Here is an 18119-nt window from a genome sequence, read left to right as displayed (position 1 = left end):
TTTTTTTTTGATAATTTATTGTTAAATGAAGAAGTCACAAAGCAAAACAGAGTGGGACAGATGTCAAAGGTAAATTTAAAATATACTTTTTGTCAAACACTATCCAGTATGTCCCAAGGCCAGAAACAGGCAAAGAAACGCTAAGGCACTCATTCAAATGATGTCTTCCGGAGGCCTGCCACCGGACAGGAAGACTCTTCTCCGGAAACTCAACTCATTCCTATTCCATGCAAGCCATAAGTTAAGAGACGGAACAAAAAGCGTTTTAATTAACACATAAACTGCATCTTCCAGATACACTTAGGAATGTTTGTTTTTCGTTAAGTTTCAAAAAAAAAAAAAAATCACTGCTTCCGCCTTGCACACAAACAGGAATCCACTCTCAACCGTCGCCATAGGGCCCACACGGGGCCCACATAGGGCCCACACGGCGCGGCCCCAGGGCCTCTGCACGCACTTCCTGCCCTGCGGTTTATAGCAAAGCAGGTTTGGGGGAAAAGAGAGGATTAGAAGGAGCCACATGGGCTCCCGCCCGAGTGACTTCACAGGAGCGCTCCGGACCTCACAGCCGCAACTCACCACTCGCCACCCCTCACTTTATAATAAGGGAATGATTCGCCTGAACTTAACACAATCACTCTAACCCCAAAACTAGCATCTCACCCCAAGGCCAAGCTCACCACTCTCCTGTGCTGAGCACTGGCCCCGAGGCTGCCAGGGGCTCCACCGGGGCAGAGCGAGGCCTCCAGGATCCTCCCGACACAATCTGAAGTTACCTTGCCTACTTAACCGACCACATCATGAAACCAGATAGGAAAATCCGTTCTTGTCCATCAGCGCTGTGTAAGTCACCCTCCTAATGCAGGGAGCACTTGCTGCTCTGAGGTGGCCCAGGGGTCCCCAGTGCCCGCCTCGGGGTCCCTGCTGAGCCTCGCCCTGGCACACTCGCCAACCGGTGGGCCCTGTGCAAGGGGACACAGCTGGCGGGGAGGAACACAACACGGCAGTCAACACCGCCATCCTCCCAGGACTCCAGGACAAGGCTCGCTCCAGGCCACCAAAGACTTCCAAACGAGGCAATTACCATCCAAGCTGCTTTCAGTGTTACCCAAGCGCCACTGTGGCTCCAGGCCACCCGGGAGAGCAGTCAGCCTACTGTAGGGCAGAGGCAGGGCAGACACAGGCCAGCCTCGGAACCGGGAGCCCGCGGGACACACAGCTCCCCAAGCCCCCTCCCCGCGTAGTCTGCGACATCACGGAGACGTATTCCCAGGAAGCATGTACAGCCGTTCTTTCCGACAGTGGCGAGGAAAAGCCACCTGCTACCTGCTCTACTCAAACACGCAGGGATCTCCAGGACGTTGGAAGAAGCCGGGGCAGGGGACAGGAGAGATGGGGCGCTGCCCCCCTCCCCACACCTCCCCGCCCGGGCACCCCTGCCTCTACAGCGGGCGGAGCTGACTTCACAGCTTCTCCGGGGCGTCCTGGGCACACCCGACTCTACCGCCATCACTTCCGCTATCCAGGGCCCGGGAGAAGCGGGCAGGTGTGGGAGCTGAACGCCGGCTCCGACACCTGCCCTGAGTTCACCTCAGTTTTACCGGGCGCAGGGGCCGACTCCTTTGCATTGGGACTGGCGGAATTCCTCCGCAACTGTGACACCGCTGAAGTCCGAAGAGCAAGCCGACCCCGGCACTGCCACTCACTGAGGTGGACATGCGACGGATGCACTGACAGCCCCCCCCCGGGGGGGCAGCCAGGCTTGGCCGCGGCCCCAGTTCCCTTCTGTGGAGTCCAAGCAAAGTGTTTTTCCCGAGCATTCTTTAAAAATACTCTTCTCTATGATGAGACCTCTGCTGTATTTTGCCTCATGGAAAAAAAAGGGGGGGGGGGGAGTGGGGTGTCTGGGAACTGCCCAGCCCTTACCAGGAGCGTGGCAGGAGCCCGCGGCTCAGCTCAGCCGGGATGCGGGCTGCGCGCAGAACCAACCTGGTGGAAAGAACCAGACCAGAAGCCGCTGCTCCCCGCTCGGCCACCCGGGGGCCTGACTTTCCCCAGATGGCCCCAAGCAGGGTGAGCGTTTGTTTTATTTTTCTTTCTTTCTTTTTTTTTTTTTTTTTTTGCAGTTTTTCTTGTTAAGGCATCTTATATCATTTGGGTTTTGTCTTGGTTTTTTCATATCATGAAAAAGAATTAGAGAATTCCCAAAGTTTTGGTTAGCAGGAAATACAAATGGAAGTGAAATTTTAAAAATGGCATGGAACGAGCCGCCCGCTCCACAGGCTGCGTGGGCACCGGGCTGGCACCGCTTAGGGGCAGAGACCTCCGCGACCGCTGTTCCCAGCCCCCTCTTCAGCCCGGGGGAGGGGCGCTCCCCTCCCCCTCCCGCCGCAAATGCTGGCATTTTCCTTTCCCTCAGTCGCCGTTATTTTTCTTATGAAAATGAGATCTGGGGGAATGACCTCAGCGACCCAGGAAAGGCTCTTCTTTGAGAAGCCATCGGGAAACCGCGCCACAGCGCCTGCAGCGGTTTCTTCCCTTCTTCCCTTCTCCCGCAGGTGCGCGTGCAGGCACCGCACGGTCCGCGGCCCGCGAGTCAGCATTCATCCGAGAAGCAGTCGCTGCCCAGGAACTCCGTGGCCTCGAGCTCCACGCTGGACAGAAACCGCCTCAGCTTCTTGCGGCAGTTGTAATCCAGGGTGGTGGTGTAGACGGTCTTGGGGTACTTGGGGTAGACGATGGTGGTGCTGAGGAAGCGGGCCGGCTTGTGGCGGGGCTCGAAGCGCACTTCGGCCTTGTAGCTGCGCCACGTGCAGTTGGGGACGCAGGTGACCGTCTGGCTGCAGGAGGCCACCGCCAGCCCCAGGGGCAGCTGCACGTTGTCGATGAAGTGCCGCTCCGAGTCGTACTTGACGGAGGACGTGTACCTGGGCAGGAGACACAAGGCAGCGTGGAGCCGCGCCCCGAGGCTGGGGGATCCCCGGCCGGTGGCCCTCCCGCCACTTTGTACCATCTCCAGCTAACGCAGAGCAGCTGATAGGACGCATGCGCAGTAAACGCTACGAAAGCCACGGTCACACGTCCTTGCCGAGGGAATAATGGCAAGAGAAAGTCTGGGTTGGATGGGCAGTGTGCAGTCCGCAGAGGCGGGGCCGGCCAGGTGGCGTCCAGTGCCTGGCTTCCAGGAGCTCACTGGCTCCGCCGGCGCTCCGTGTCTCTCACTGGATTCTGCTCTAAGACCATAGTCTAGCTTCTTTACTAAGGTTTCCCGGCCTTATTTCCTCTTTGAGCAAAGGGCACGCAGGAACAAACGGGCAGAATTAACACAAAGCAAGGGCGCTGGGCCGACGCTCCTCAGAGGGACTTCAAGAAACCCACCAAGGGGTCGGCGGGTGGCACTGCGGCTTCAATCCAGCCCCCAACTAACGCCCCTGGGAAAAAAGCAGCAACACATCCCCAAGTGCTTGGGCCCCTGCACCCACGCCGGGAGACCCGGATGGAGTTCCCGGCGCCTGGTTTTGACCTGGCCGAGCCCCAGCTGCTGTCATTTGCAGAGTGATGCAGCAGATGGAAGCGCTCGCTCGCTCGCTCTCTCCTCTCTGTTACTCTGCCTTTCAAATAAATAAGTAAATCTTGTTTAAAAAGTTATATTAATTTTATTTGAGAGGCAGAACGCCTGTTGCATAAGTAAATACATCTTTAATTTTTTAAGGATTTATTTTTATTTGAAAGCGACACAGAGAGAGGAGGGGAGAAGCAGAGGCAGAGAGAGGTCTTCCATCGGCTGGTTCACTCCTCAAATGGCCTGAGCTGGGCCGATTCGAAGCCGGGAGCCCAGAGCCTCCTCCAGGTCTCCCACATGGGTGCAGGGGCCCAAGGCCTTGGGCCATCTTCCGCTATTTTCCCAGGCCCTCCATCAGGGAGCTGGATCAGAAGTGGAGCAGCTGGGACTGGAACGTGCCCATATGGGATGCCGGCACTGCAGGCGGCACTGGCCCCAGTAAATAAATCTTAAACAACAACAAACAGAAGTTTACGGATGGGCAAGCACTTGGTACAGCAGTTAAGACATCCCTTGGAACCCCCACACCTCATTATCAGGCTGCGGCTGCATGGGTTTGAGTCCAGACTCTGTTTCAAATCCCTGCTCTCGCTAATGCAGACCCTGGGAGGCAGAGGATGAGGGCTCAGGTACTTGGGGCCCTGCCACCCTGTGTGGGAGACCTGGATAGAGTTCCTGGCTCCTGGCCTCAGTCCTGGCTCATGTGGGCATCTGCGGAGTGAATTAGCGCACGGATGAGTTCTGTCTGCCTGCCTTTCAAATAAATAAAAATTAAAATGGTTTAAAGAAAGTTCGTGGGAAAATGGAACTAAAAGACAAGTTTATTTGAGTACCAAAAAAAAAAAAAAAAAAAAATCTGCCAGTGTTGTGACTCAGTCAGTAAAGCTGCTGCCTGTAGTACCAGCATCCCATATGGACACAGGTTGAAGTCCCGGCTGTAGCACTTCCAGTCCAGCTCCCTGCTAATGTGCCTGGGAAAGCAGTAGAAGATGACCCAAGTTCTTGGGCCCCTGCACCCACATGGGAGACCCGGAGGAAGCTCCTGGCTTTGGCCTGACCAAGCCCTGGCCATTGTGGCCATCTGGGGAGTGAACCAGCGGATGGAAGATCGATCTCTCTCCCTCTCTGTATGTAATTCTTAACTTTTAAGTCAATCAATTTTTAAGAAAAGCAGCTCATGTCAAAGCTTATTATGAAGAAACGATACGGATTTCAAAATCGCTTTCACACCAAAGTAATCTTTTAATTCCACTTTCCACAAACTCTTTGAAGTCCCTGAGTACAATGAGGTGGCCTCTATTGCTCTGTAGGGAGCCTCCTTAACGAGAGGATGAAGGAACACAAAAAACAAAATCGCGATGCTGGGCCAGGTGCTGATGAAGCCGCTGCCTGGGCCGCCCACATGGATCCCGGCTGCTCTGCTCCCCACTCCCCGCTGAGGCGCCCGGGAAGCAACAGGTGTCGGCTCGGGTCCTTGTGCCCCTGCCACCCATGTGTTCCTGGCGTCCACCTGGCTTAGCCCTGGTTGTTGCAGGCATTTGGAGAATGAACTGGTGGGTGGAAGATCTTTTTTTTAAAATTTATTTATTTATCTATTTATTTATCTGTTTGAAATGCAGAGTTACAGAGAGAGAGAGAGAGATTGAGATTTTCCATCTGTTGGTTCACTCCCTAAATGGCAGCAATGGCCAGAGCTGTACTGCTGTGAAGCCAGGAGCTTCTCCTGGTCTCCCACACAGGTGCCGGGACCCAAGCACTTGGGCCATCCTCCACTGCTTTCCCAGGCCACAGCAGAGAGCGAGATTGGAAGAAGAGCAACCGGGACTAGAACCCAGCGCTGCTCCACTTCTGATCCAGCTCTCTGCTGTGGCCCGGGAGGGCAGTGGAGGATGGCCCAAGTGCTTGGGCCCCTGCACTCGCATGGGAGACCAGGAGGAAGCACCTGGCTCCTGGCTTTGAGTCGGCACAGTGCCGACCGTGGCGGCCATTTGGGGAGTGAACCAGCAGAAGAAAGACCTTTCTCTCTGTCTCTCTCACTATAACTCTACCTGTCAAAAAAAAAAAAAAAAGTGGAGCAGCAGGGACTCGAACCAGCGCCCATATGGAATGCCAATGCTGCAGGCAGCTTTACCCACTCAGGCGGTGGCTTTACCTGCTATGCCACAGCGCCAGCCCCTGGAAGATCTTTCTCTCTCTTTCACTCTTTCAAATAAACAAATAAATCTTCAAAAAACTCAGGAATGCTGGTTGTGAAAGCTTCACCGGTTGGGAGTCTCCCTAAACACAGGCACCAGCAGATCAGTGAAAGCCAAGGACAACCTGGATTTCCGGAAGAGACCATCCCTGCCCCCCCCCCCCCCGTCACTTTATTGCATTTTTTGAAGTCCTTCCTTGGTAGTTTGGGAGCTCATGTGTTCATGGATGCAAAGCCTGAATGCACTTTGCTGCATATTATACAAATACAGGTGCGCACCCCAGACACACAGCCGACAACACTGCCGGCCACCCGTGCCGGCGAGTCAGGCCCGGTGCAAAGGCGTGTTCTCCCGGCACCAGGCTGCACAAGACACAAGCTGCCTGGGGGGAAGGGCTGAGCTGCTCACCTGCACGCCCACGAACCTCTCCCGCCGCCTCAGAGGGCCCTTTGTGCTCCCACAGACACACCGGCTTCCAGAAGCCAAATCCCAGAGCCCCTCGGTGCCCCTGTACTCCTGGCTGAGTTCCCTCTTGGGGGCAGACCCAGGGAGCCCGGTGAGGATGCGACAAGGGACAAGGGTGCGGCACCTCCAGGGCTGCCAAGGGCTTCTGGCCAGAGGAATGAACAGTGCAAGATCCCGCACACCTGGGGGCCCCGTCTCAGCAGCGCGGATAACTTCCTTCGTCACTGGGAGCAGGAGAACACAGCTAACAACGCCCCCCGCCCCGCCAAGTATCAGTCTGCCTCTCCTTCCCCATGGACTACGCCTCCAACAGCACGAAACTTCAAAAATGAAATAAAATCAGGCCCTGGAATATTTACCTCACTTCCTTCGGGGGTAAGGGGTCAAACTCCACTCCTTCGCCGAAGGACAGTGGGCACAGTCTTGGCGGGCAGCCGGCGACCAGGGCGCTGGGGACAGATGCTGGAGTCTTCCAGGACAAGGAGAAGGCAGTTAGAGCCAGCCTGGGGCCAAGGGATGCACCCCCCCCACACACACACACACACTCCCCCGCCCCCACTCACATGCCAAGGTCACAGTCCTGAACCTGCAGCTGAGGGGATCAAGGGCTGAGCCACACCTGGGAAGAGCACTGGACAGGGAGCCGGGAGGTCTGGGTTCAAATCCCTGCCCCCTGCACTGTCAGAGCACACCGAGCCACGTTCAGGCCAGGGGCAGCCCGCAAAGCAGACCTGACCCGCAGATCCCCTAACCACGCTCTCTCTCTGGGACACTGTGGAGAAGGCTCTGACAAAAATCACCGCTGGCAGTTTTTCTCAGCTAAGGATTTGGTGCAACTTCCTGTGTTTCTGGGGCTGTGGGATCAGCACCCCTCCCATAGCAGGAAGTCGGCAAGCGCAAGTTCACGGGTGAGGTGAACCCCAGGACGCTCCCACATCGCCCTTGGTTCTCCAGCCTGCACAAGCATAGGGGCCCTGCTTCACGGTGACAGTGCCAGCCCCGATGTGACGCCGGTCCCACCTGGCTACTGGGGTCAGAGCTTCTGCGCTAAGTGCAAAGTCAGCAGCCCCTGCGCACCCTCCTTGCCTAAGCACCTGTCATTCTGTCTGATCCAGCTTCTGGAAACAGCCTCTGACTGGGACAGTGGGCCCTGCTCTGGCCGCAGCCCCACGCCCGGACAGCAGGGGGCACCTCCCAGGCAGCTCCCCGACACACACCCCACATCCTTCTCCCAGGTATCCACACCAGCACCGGGCTCTCTGCCCTTCTCTCCCCTTCCTGCCCATCAACAGACTCTCGGCGTGCACCCACCCAAGCCCCAATTGCACCCCGGGGAGGGGGTGGGGCAGCCGAGGTTATAACCTCCCAGGCACAAAGCGCCCCTGGCACAGCTCTGGGGAACATCCGGGAAGGTTTCCCAGAGAAGGTGACCCGGGCTGGGCACTGAAGGGCCAGCAAGACCTTGCTGGAAGAGGTAATAGACTTTGTGAATGTCAGGTGGGAGGGGAGGGGAGGGGAGGGGAGGGGAGGGGAGGGGAGGGGAGCAGGCCAGGCTGCAGCAAGGCTGCAAACCACGGAGGCTCCCCGGGAGGCAGGGGCAGTGCAGGTCCTTAAGGGGCCACCACGACTTCAGCCCGGGGCAGAGGGCAGTAAACTGTGGTGTTTTTTTCTTTGAGTAAAAAAAAAAAAAAAGGCCTCAGCCACCTGCGATACACGGGACACTCGGGCGCTCGGGACAGGGGCCGCCGCCAGGAGGCCGAGGCTAGCGAGTGACCGAAAGCAGGGCGCGCTTGCTCTCAGAATCGGGGAGCCCGGGGCACAGGCCCCGGAAGGCAGGCTGGGGTCCCGCGACCGCTCCCGGGGGCCCCGCCCGCCCGACCCGGGAGCGAACGTGGCCGAGCCGCAGCCTGGAGGCCACCGGGGGCGGCCACCCGAGGGAGGGGACAGCGGCGCGCCTCTCCCGGCCCCCGCGCGCCTCCCAGGCGACGACAACTTTCCAGCCTCCGACTCCAGCTGGCCAGTATCGCGCTGCTCCCGCCCGGGCTCCCGGCGACAGCCACGCCGACGGCGCGTCCTAGGCCGGGCGACACGGCCTGCGGGGGTGGGGGGTGGGGGCGGGCGCGCTGGGGAGGGAAGGAGTCAGATCTGGGCCACTCACCGGGGCCGCGGGGGTCGCCGCCGCGTCGGGCTCCAGCGCCCCCGGAGCCGGCGCGCGCTCCCCGCCGCCGCCGCCGCCAGCGCCGCCGCCCGCAGACGCCGCGAGCCCCCAGTGGCTGGGGCTGGGGCTGGGGGGCAGCCCCGAGTCCGGGCTGTCCAGGACGCCGTCGCCCTTCTTCTTGGCGTCCACGAGCTCGGGCACATCCTGCAGGCTCAGCCGGCCCACCATGGCTGGGCGCGGGGTCGCGGGCGAGCGAGGGCCGCGAGGGGCGCAGACGCGGGCCGGGGCCGCTGCCCGCCCGGCCGCCCTCCCTGCCCGGCCGCCCGCCCGCGCGCGCCGTCCGAGTCTCGCCGGCGGCCGCGCTCCGGGGCCCGCCCTCCGCCCCGCCCCGGCCCGGCCCGCCGCGCCCGGCCCGGCCCAGCCCTCACTGCCCCGCCGCGAGGACCGGCGCCAGGGGCCGCTGCGCTCCCGCCGTGCGCCGCCCGCGCCGAGCTCCGCCGGGCCGCCGAGCCCGCCCCCGGCTGCTGCCCACCGCCGCTGCAGGGGGCGCCGGGCGGGCGGGCGGGAGAGGCGCCCCCAGCGCCGCCGACCCCCACCAGGCTACAGGTGGGCGCGGGTACCTATCCCCCCCCCTCGCCGCCTCCCGCGCCAGAGCCCTGTGCCTGCGGGGCCGGGAGGCGCTCGCCCCGGGCTCTCCAGAACTGGCGGTCGGGGGAAGCCGGCGGAGAGCCGGCCTCAGCGAGCTCACAACTGGAAATTATTAATAGTTAATGCGCGTCGGATGGCTCCGGCCACTGCCGGCGCTCACGGCGGCCCGGAGGAAAGAGGGCCCACCGCGGGGCTCCCGGGGGCCCACCCGGCAGGGGAGTCGGTGACGTGGATGAGCTCAGCCGGCTGCCCGGGCGCCGCCTGGGGGGGGGGGGGGGCAGGGCCCTGCAGTGCGGGGAGGCAGCTTCCCCGCCGCCGCCACCGGAGCTGTGGGCTGCGCGCCCCCCGGGGAACCCCTCCACCGAGCAGACCCAGACGTCTGCCCTGGCCCTTGGCTTCGCAGAGAAGCCCCGTTGCGGGCAGGACCTGGTTTCAGTGGGTCTGGACTGACCCCAGAGCCAGCACCTTTCCCGGGATCTGCCTGACTCGCATGCACAGGGGGCACCCCTCAGCCCTAGGGGTTCTGGTGGAGTTCAACCAAGAGCCTGGAGATTGGGGCCAATGGTGTGGCGTAGCAGGTAAAGCTGCCGCCTGCAGTGCTGGCATCCTATATGGGTGCCAGTTTGAGTCCCAGTGGCTCCACTTCTGATCCAGCTTTTTGCAATGGTGTGGGACAAAGCTTTTTGCAATGGTGTGGGCCCCTGTACCCACATGGGGGACCCGGAAGAAGCTCCTGGCTCCTGGCTCCTGGCTTCGGATCAGCTCAGCTCTAGCGGTGGTAGATATTTGGGGGAACGAACCAGCAGATGGATGATCTTTCTGTCTGTAACTATCTCCTTTTTGACCTGTCACCTGGGAGACCATTAGTTTCCCTGCACAGACAGGGGGTCTGCCGAGCCCAGTGGACAGCAGATATCCAGTGCAGCTGGCACGGAGGCAGGTGACCGTCCCCTGTGCGAGGTCCCCACCATGCTAGTCCACCCTGAAGGCCCCCTGCCTGGGAGTCAGGGCTGATTCTTCCAAGCCTCCCTAGCTGCACAGAAAAGAGCCTTCCGGGGTCCCCAGAAAATAAAGGCCAGAAGGGATTTTTTGCAAGGAGGCCTCGCGTCAGCAACTTGTGCTCCTGGCTCCACTCGGAGAGTCAGGTGGACCAGGACCTGCGGGCCGGGAAGAGCCCTCGCTGTGGTCAACCCTGGGGAACCAGCTGCTCTGAGCCGCCACCCCTGAGGGGCGGCCTCCAGGGTCCCACAGTGCACAGCCTGTGGCGGCTGCCTGGGAAGGGAGGAGGGTGGGAGCCCTTGGGGCAGCCCCTGTGCTCCACGTGGTGACCTTGGGCTGAGTGTGTCCTTCCCCGCAGCCCCAGGCCTCCAGGGCGCTCCTCTCCAGGGCGCTCCTCTCGCAGTCCTAATTCAAAGCAGAACGTGCAGTGCATGCAGGCTGGGGGCGGCTGTGGTTTGCAGCTTCCTACTGCTGGGAACTCCTAGTCCTCGCTGGAGACATAAAAGGCCTTGTTTTGCAGTCCTGGGTCTTTACTGCAAGTGCGCTGGGGACGTGGGAGAACTGAGGGTGAGAGGGGAAGGCTCACCCACCACTTGCCCAGCTCCCACCTGGAACCTGGCTGCTGCTGGCCCCACGCGGTTGCAAGACCCCCAACCCCAGATGGAGAGTTCCAGAGACCCGAGAAGGCATCTGTCTTGTGCCCTGTGCACAGGAACAAATCCGCACACACAGAGGCCTCTGACCCATTTGCTTTGCTTTTTTTCCAATCCCACTGTCCCAGCCTCAATAAGGCCCAGCTGTGCAATGCTCTCCCGGCCCCCCGCCCCCCGCTAGGGCCTCTCATTGGTCACCCGCCGGTGGTCCGGCGGCTTCACCGGCCACCCGGGATGGGCGCCATGCCTCTGCCGAAGCTCCAGACACGGCTGGGGTGTTGTGGCTGGCGGGAGGGCCCGGGCCCCTCCTGCTGGCTTCCTGGATGCCTGCCCTGCTCCAGGAGTCAGACTTGAACCCTGCAGGGCGAGACCAATAATCAGATCTTCATAATACTAATACGACCTTGGAATTCCAAACCCCTCTCCTCTCCTGCTCCAGATCTACCCTCCTGGCTCCTTTTCTTAAGGTTTCTGCTTGAGGCTCCTGGGTCCTACAGGCCAAGAGGCTGTCTGAACTTGGGGACAGCAGGACAGTCCCCCTCGGCCCCGGCTGGGACCCCTGCTGCCCGCTGTGCTCACTTGCCCCTCTATGCACCTGCTTTCAAAGATGCTGCTGCTTCCCAGGTTGTCAGCTAAGGGGCATCCTCAGCATTGATGCTGCATGCCCGGCGGGCTTCTGGGGCCAGATCTGTCAGGGAGAGCATCTGAGAAGGCGCCTTTTGCTGTGAGCAGGCTGTTAGAAGCTTCTAGAAAATCAGGCCTTCTCAGCAGGATGGGCGATAAGCGAGACATCAACATATGCTAGCCACCTGCTCCTTTGTGCCCTGGTACAACAGTGGCCATGTGACGTAAGCTTGGCCTTGGCTGCTTATCACACTGGCTCTAAGGAGTCGAGGAGCAAGTGTTGTGGAGCAGCCTGAGATGCCCGCATCCCATATCAGAGCGCCAGTTCAAGTCCTAGCTGCTCCACTTCCAGTCCAGCTCCCTGCTAAGGAATTAGGCTCTGTGTTCCTTATTGAAATAGCGTTGGTCAACAGCTGTCCTGGCCCTAGCCGTCAAAGTCCACCGCGTGCCTGCAGCCCAGGCCCACAGCTCTTGCGAGAATCTGCTCTGGGGCAGGGTCTTCATGCTCGCATTTGCCCAGTTCTGCAAGGCTTGCTCACTCCCTGCCCGATCCCGTGTCTGGAGGGCTTCAGGCAGGGTGCGGAGGCAGACAGCAGGGTGGGATGTGTGGGAGCCTCTCGGAGGTCTGGAGCCCGGCTGTCTCGGAGTCTCCAGCGCAGAGGGACACGAGCTCCCTCCAGGCAGAGGGGACAGCGTGGCAAGGGTGGCCCCTCTGCTTGTCGCTGAGGGGACCCGAGGCATTCTTCCCTCCAAATCCCACCTGCTTCATAGCCAAGGAATGGCTCAAACTGCCCAAACGACGGGGACACGGGGCACGGCGGGATCCACCACGACTCACGCTCCCCTCGCACTCCCGGCAGAACTCTGGCTTAGTCTCCTCCAGTGGAAAGCATTGCAGGTCCCAGCATTCAATCCCTCCTGCAGCCAATCAGCTCTCTCCTGCGGGCCCCCTGCACAGGTGCTGCACAGGTGCCCAGAGCAGGCAGGAGCTGGAGTGGCTCGGTGGTGTCTTACCTTCTTTGACTCCGGGTGATTACTGCTCCTGTCCCTTCCTTTCATCTGGTGGTCTCTCTCGGGCGCGGGGGGCTTCTATAACCTCGTGGCAGCGAGGATGGGGTGGCTGGCGGGGAGGGCCAGTGCCCTGGCCATCCCTCCACCTCTCTGGCCTTGACTGAGGTGTCACGTGTTGCACTTGACCGCTGAGTCCCTCCCTCCGTTTTTGATGTCCATTTACTGCACCTGCGCTGCCTCCAAGCTGTCCCAACCCAAGGTCTCCTCCCGTGCGCGGCCCTTTCACCCCTTCTCGGGAAGTGGGCACACAGGAAGCTCGGGCACTCTGAGCAGCTGCACCTGCGCACGAGAAGCTGTGAGGGACTCTGCCGTGGTCTGTCTTAGGCCCACCTGGCTGGGCCTCTCCTCCTCTCTCTGGGGCCAGGCTGCACACAGGACGGCTCCGTGGAGACTGCAGCTCCCAGGTTCATTGGTGGAAGCCAGACCACGGCCTTGAGATCAGCACTGCCTTCAAAGGGACAGGGCCCGTCGCACAGCAGGGATCAGCCAGAGGGGTGGGCTTCTCAGGGACCTGGCAGCCCCCAAACCAAGTCAAAGCCGCTCTGGCATTTCCTTTTCCAAGTGCTGGTCGGAATTCACTGTTGGCCTGTGTGTGGTGGGGGAGAGTGAACGCCGTGTCAGGGTGCACCGTCCCTGGAATGACCATGGGCATCGTATGTGAAGTCCTCTGGGGCCTTGGTATCTACATTTTTAAAGCATACTTTTAGAATAAGAAAATCAGGAGCTGGTGTTGTGGCCCAGTGGGTTAAGTAACCTGGCTGTTGCAGGCATTTGGGGAATGAACCAGTGGATGGAAGATTTCTCTCTCTCTCTCTCTCTCTCCCTGTCTCTCTCTGTCACTCTGTCTTTCAAATAGATACATCTTAAAGGAAGAAACAGAACCAAAATATTACACATTCTGCTGGCGCCGTGGCTTAACAGGCTAATCCTCCACCTTGTGGCGCCGGCACACCAGGTTCTAGTCCCGGCCAGGGCGCCGGACTCTATCCCGGTTGCCCCTCTTCCAGGCCAGCTCTCTGCTGTGGCCCGGGAAGGCAGTGGAGGATGGCCCAAGTCCTTGGGCCCTGCACCCGCAAGGGAGACCAGGAGAAGCACCTGGCTCCTGCCTTCGGATCAGCGCGATGCGCCGGCTGCAGCGGCCACTGGAGGGTGAACCAACGGCAAAAAGGAAGACCTTTCTGTCTCTCTCTCTCACTATCCACTCTGCCTGTCAAAAAAAAAAAAAAAAAAAAAAAAAGTTATACATTCCACTGTTCTTGCATTATTGAAATACCCTTGGTCAATAGCTGTCCTGGCCCTAGCTGTCAGAGTCCACCGCGTGCCTGCCGCCCAGACCCAGGCCTGGCTTCCAGGGCTCATATCTCTCCTGCAGAACGACAGAAGTCCATACAAGACTTCGAAGCCACCCGCACCATTGCACCTGAGCGTGCTGCTGCAAGAGCATGGGAGGAGAACAGGTGGAAAAGGACAGAAAAACTGCCCAAGTTAACATCAAACTACCGCCTGTCCACATTCACAGCGGAGGGCCCCCGACGTCAGGGGTGGACCATCACTGTGTCCCCGGGAGCCCTGGCCATGGCGGGGAGCCGCGCGTCTGACTCAGCAGATCTGGAACCAGGAAGCCTTCTTGCACAAGCTCAGGGCAGATTGGGCCACACCTGGACTTGGGCAATGAAAACCGAAGGGGGACTTCCGTTTGCTGGGCTGCCACAGAGCGAGCCGTGGCCGCACCCTCCAGCTCAAGAATCAGGAAACAACACTGGGGCGCACTGGGGACCCACGCAGTGCCAGGGCAGTGCACCCAAAACGGGCTCCGGGAGGCCCCCCCGGCAAGAGCCGGTGACATTTCACTCCTGTGCATCATCTCCGTAAGTGGGGGTGTAACCATTGCTGGGCGGTGGCCTACAAAAATGCGAGCACAGGTACAGCCAGGAGGTGTCTATCCCTAAAAGTAGGAACAATTTGTTTGCAGTCTGATGGTGAGGGGCTGCTCCACTGGCGGTGAAACTTCTAAAGAGGGATTCAGCTTCCCCAGTTCTGGAGGCCAAGTCCAAGTCCACCAGCCCCGCAGACTGGGCGTCTGCTTCCAAGACGACACTTTGGTGCTGCCTCGTCACGCGACAGGCGGCAGAAGGGATAAGGGGCCCAACAGTGCCTCGTGATTCGCTGTAAGGTCGCGAAAGCCCTAGCTTTGTGACGTACCCACTCCTAAGGGCCCGCCACTTTCTGTTCTAAAACTGTATGTGTTTGAGAGGCAGAAAGAGAGAGAGAGAGAGCGCTCTTCCATCTGCTGGTTCACTCCCCAAATGCCTGCAATGGCCGGGGCCGGGCAAGGCCATAGCTGGGAGTCTCCCATGGGTGGCAGGAACCCCATCACTTGCGCCCTCACTGCCTCCCAGGGTCTGCACTAGCAGGAAGCTGGGGTCAGCAGCTGAGTCAGGCAGTGGACCTGGGACGCCGCACCTTAACTGCCAGGCCAAACTCCCAGGACAGGCCTACTTCCCGATGCTGCCAATGGGCAATTCAGTATCAACGACTACATTCTGGAAACACGCGTGCATACATTCCAACCACGGCGCTGATGGCCTCACTGCCGGGAGACCTGAAGAGTGAAACCACCCGGCCCCGGCGTTAACAGGCGGTGGAAAGACGTCCACTAAGCCGCAGAACAAGGCACCAAAGCTTGAGAGTTTTGGTTCTGTCTTTGGCAGAGCCCCCTCCCCGGCCCCTGCAGACCCGGAGAAACTCTGGAAGGAGAAGCGCACCCTGATCCCCCTCCACGTCGTTTGTTAACACGAACTCTAACATTCCACCTTAAAACCATGTTTCTATTACGATATTTGATAAGGCAAAGACAACAGAAGCAGCAGCCGGCAGGAGATGGCCCGCAGAGCCACCGGGGTGGTCAGGTCAGCGCGAGGGAGGCCCTTGGGGGCCAGGCGCCCACCCCCTGCTCCTGAGAAATGCAGGAGCACTGAGGGGCTCGAGCCGAGCCGGAGCACAGAGAGCGGCTTCCAGGGGCTGCACGCGCACCTCCCTGGCCTGGGACTGCTTGGATTTCCACGCTTGTGTGCAATCGTTAACCATGAAAGGCGTTCAGGAAACCCCACAGTGGCTGCCAGAGGTCTTGAGACACAGGAACCAGGAAAGGAGGTGGTGCCACCAAGAAGCAGGGCGTGCAGGAAGGGAGCCGCGCTGACCCCAAGAGGGGACAGGACCTCTGCTTTGTGTTGCTGCACCAAGGCTGAGACTTCGCCCAGACAAGGGGCGGATTTAGCTCACAGGTGTGGGGGCTGCCAGCCCAGGAGCAGGCAGCCATCTGCTGGGCCTCTGCTGAGGGCTCCAGTGGCTGGGTGGCAACACGGGGGTGGTGGACCGCTCTGCTGAAAAGCTAACCAAAGCCACGGGAGAAGCATGGTGCCGGCAGTGGGACCACTCCTGCAGGTGGGGTGGGGAGGGAGGCCTGGGCTGGGCGGGAGGGGAGGGAGGCCTGGGCTGGGCGGGAGGGGAGGGAGGCCTGGGCTGGGCCGGAGGGCAGAGCCCCTGGAGGGCCAGCGAGGGAAAGCAGTGGAAGAGGGCAGCACGGGTCAGAGTGGCAGCCGTGGTGCCAGTCGGTCCTCTCTCGTGGCGAGGGGGAAGCAAGCGTTTACAGTTCTCCAGCCTCACTTTCCCATCTGCAAGCAAGGACCTGGACCAAAGCCCTGGAAGAAACCAGGCCCCCAGTCATCGCCGATGCGACCATGCTGAGCTTATCCACTGGAGGGTGGGGGCCGCTGCTGCGGTGCACAGCAAATCCCCAAGGCCTTGGGGCTGCTGGTTCGGGGAGGGGAAGGGGCCGCCTTGGGCTGCCGCAGTCCCCAGGCCATTGCCTCAGGGTCCGAGGCCTCTCCTGGGTGGGACTTGCTGTCACTTCCCTTCCACCCGTGCAGAGGCTGTGGAGCACCGCAGCCACACACACGCAAGGCCTCAGGTCTAAGATCTGGGGCTCGTGGGGTTTTGCAAGGATCCGGCTTCCTTTGCGCGGTTGCCCAAGCCCCACTCTGCTCGGTGCTGGGGGAGGGGCTAGCTTCCTAGAACACGGGTAACGAAGGGTTACCGCTGAGCTGCCTGCAGGCCCGGGTCAGGGGATGTTTACTCAGAATGTGGGTGACAGTTCAGGAGCTGCCAAAGGAAGGTGCACTTCAGGGGCTCTTTCCTGTGTTGCGGTGCCAGGCCTCCGCCTCCCTTGAGGCTCCAGGCTCACACCTGGGGGAACTTTGCTCCAGAGACGTTCGGTGGGGTGAACAAAGCCAACGCAGACTGTTTTGTGTCTGCTCCTTAAAAACCGCGGTCACAGGACCCGCATCCTGGAATATGGCAGGCTCAGGGGTGAGATGCTGGAGCCCCTTGGCTGGGTCATCCCTTTTGCTACCAGGGTTGCTTCTGCCCCTGTGTTGGCATTTTTTAAAAAAAAATTTAATTTACTTGAAGGGCAGAGAGATCTCCCATCACCGATTCACTTTCCAAATGCCCACAGCAGCCAGAGCTGGGCCAGGCTGAAGCCAGGAGCCCAGAACTCAACCCAGGTCTCCTACATGATGGCAAGGACTCAAGTGCTTCCCTGCTGCCTCCCCAGGTCCGTATTTGCAGGAGCAGAGCACTGCCCACCCCTGCATCTCTGTTTAACTGAAAAGCATCTGTGATGGGAAGCGGAGCCCTTAAACAAAAGGAAACAGCGCTGTATGCAAATTCTTAGCTGGATCAAATTTCTCTATTCTGTGCAACCAAAGCAAGAGAGAAATAAATCGGATGCTGGGGTTGATACAGCTTGTCATCCACAACCTTGGCTGTACAAAGCTTTCTGTTTCCTCAAAGAGTTTCATTGATTTGCCCTGCAAACAATTCGGACTCATAAAATACTTTGTATGGTGAGGGTCACATGTGAAATTGTGTCTCACGACTTTGGAAAGTACTGGTGTAGGACCAGGAGCGTGGATGACAGAATGAGACCTGAGCTGGACCCTGGCTCCACCCTTTCCTGGCCAAACAGCCTTGGGTGTGTCACTCTCCCTTTCTGAGCCACTGAGGTATCACATGGTGGTGGGGCACAAAGAGTCTTCAGTCAGTGGCTCCCTTTTTCTTCTCGCTCCTGCCCTCCCCAGGTACAGAGAGCATTGAATTGGCCAGACTCCTCTCAGGGTACTCAGATGCAGGTCAGATAGCAGCTGAGCCGGCTGGGACCTGGGCTGGGACCTGGGCTCCTGTCGTCAGCATCCTTCCCCGACAGCCCGGCCAGCCAGCTGCACAGCAACATTCGGACCCACCAGGAGTTGGGAGTGGGCTGCACCGGATGCACCAGGCATGGGTGCGAGGTTGTGGGGGTGTCTCCGTGGGTGAGCTGTTTTCTTCGCACAGCACTGAAGCCTTTTCCATGTGCCTGCTGCAGCTCCCCAGTGGCTGCCCGGCTGGCCTAGCCACAAGGCTTTATTTTGGGAAGAGCCCCGAGGAATGCGGTCTCTTGGGCAGCTGTGTGTTTATTTCCCGGCTCCCTGGGAAGAGCCTTGCTGGTTCCTGCCCGCACAAAGCAAACAAGCGCAGGAAGCTGGGTTCCTTGCCACCGTTTCACCTGCTACCCCCTGAAAGCTGCGGCCCACTCAGCAGATACTTTCCTGGGTCCCAGGGATACAGGGGAGTTGGCTGAGAAGCTGCTCCTAATTTCTTGTTGAAAAGTTGCCCCAGACAAGGGGGAGGCGTGGCAGCGCTGC

The 18119-nt window shown here is 59.8% G+C and overlaps 1 protein-coding gene across 1 annotated transcript; it reads right to left on the bottom strand.

Annotated features, from left to right (window-relative positions):
- On the bottom strand, positions 1 to 8650 carry RFLNB (refilin B). Its single transcript, XM_062215734.1, has 3 exons — positions 8381 to 8650; positions 6582 to 6691; positions 1 to 2927 (listed from the first exon to the last, which is right to left on the bottom strand). The coding sequence occupies exons 1-3, from the start codon at positions 8606 to 8608 to the stop codon at positions 2597 to 2599; spliced, it is 669 nt and encodes a 222-aa protein (XP_062071718.1). The 5' UTR covers positions 8609 to 8650; the 3' UTR covers positions 1 to 2596.
- Positions 8651 to 18119: the final 9469 nt, after the last annotated feature.

This window comes from Lepus europaeus, chromosome 18 (genome assembly GCF_033115175.1).
Source record: "Lepus europaeus isolate LE1 chromosome 18, mLepTim1.pri, whole genome shotgun sequence".
Taxonomy (NCBI): Eukaryota; Metazoa; Chordata; class Mammalia; order Lagomorpha; family Leporidae; genus Lepus; species Lepus europaeus.
This window is presented reverse-complemented; position numbering and strand designations above follow the sequence as displayed.

Coding starts and splice junctions, on each gene's coding strand:
- RFLNB (XM_062215734.1), bottom strand. CDS start 8,608: ATGGTGGGCCGGCTGAGCCTGCAGGATGTGCCCGAGCTCGTGGACGCC. Junction 6,692..8,380: donor CGGCGACCCCCGCGGCCCCG/GTGAGTGGCCCA, acceptor TTGTCCTGGAAG/ACTCCAGCATCTGTCCCCAG. Junction 2,928..6,581: donor TTACCCCCGAAGGAAGTGAG/GTAAATATTCCA, acceptor TCTCCTGCCCAG/GTACACGTCCTCCGTCAAGT.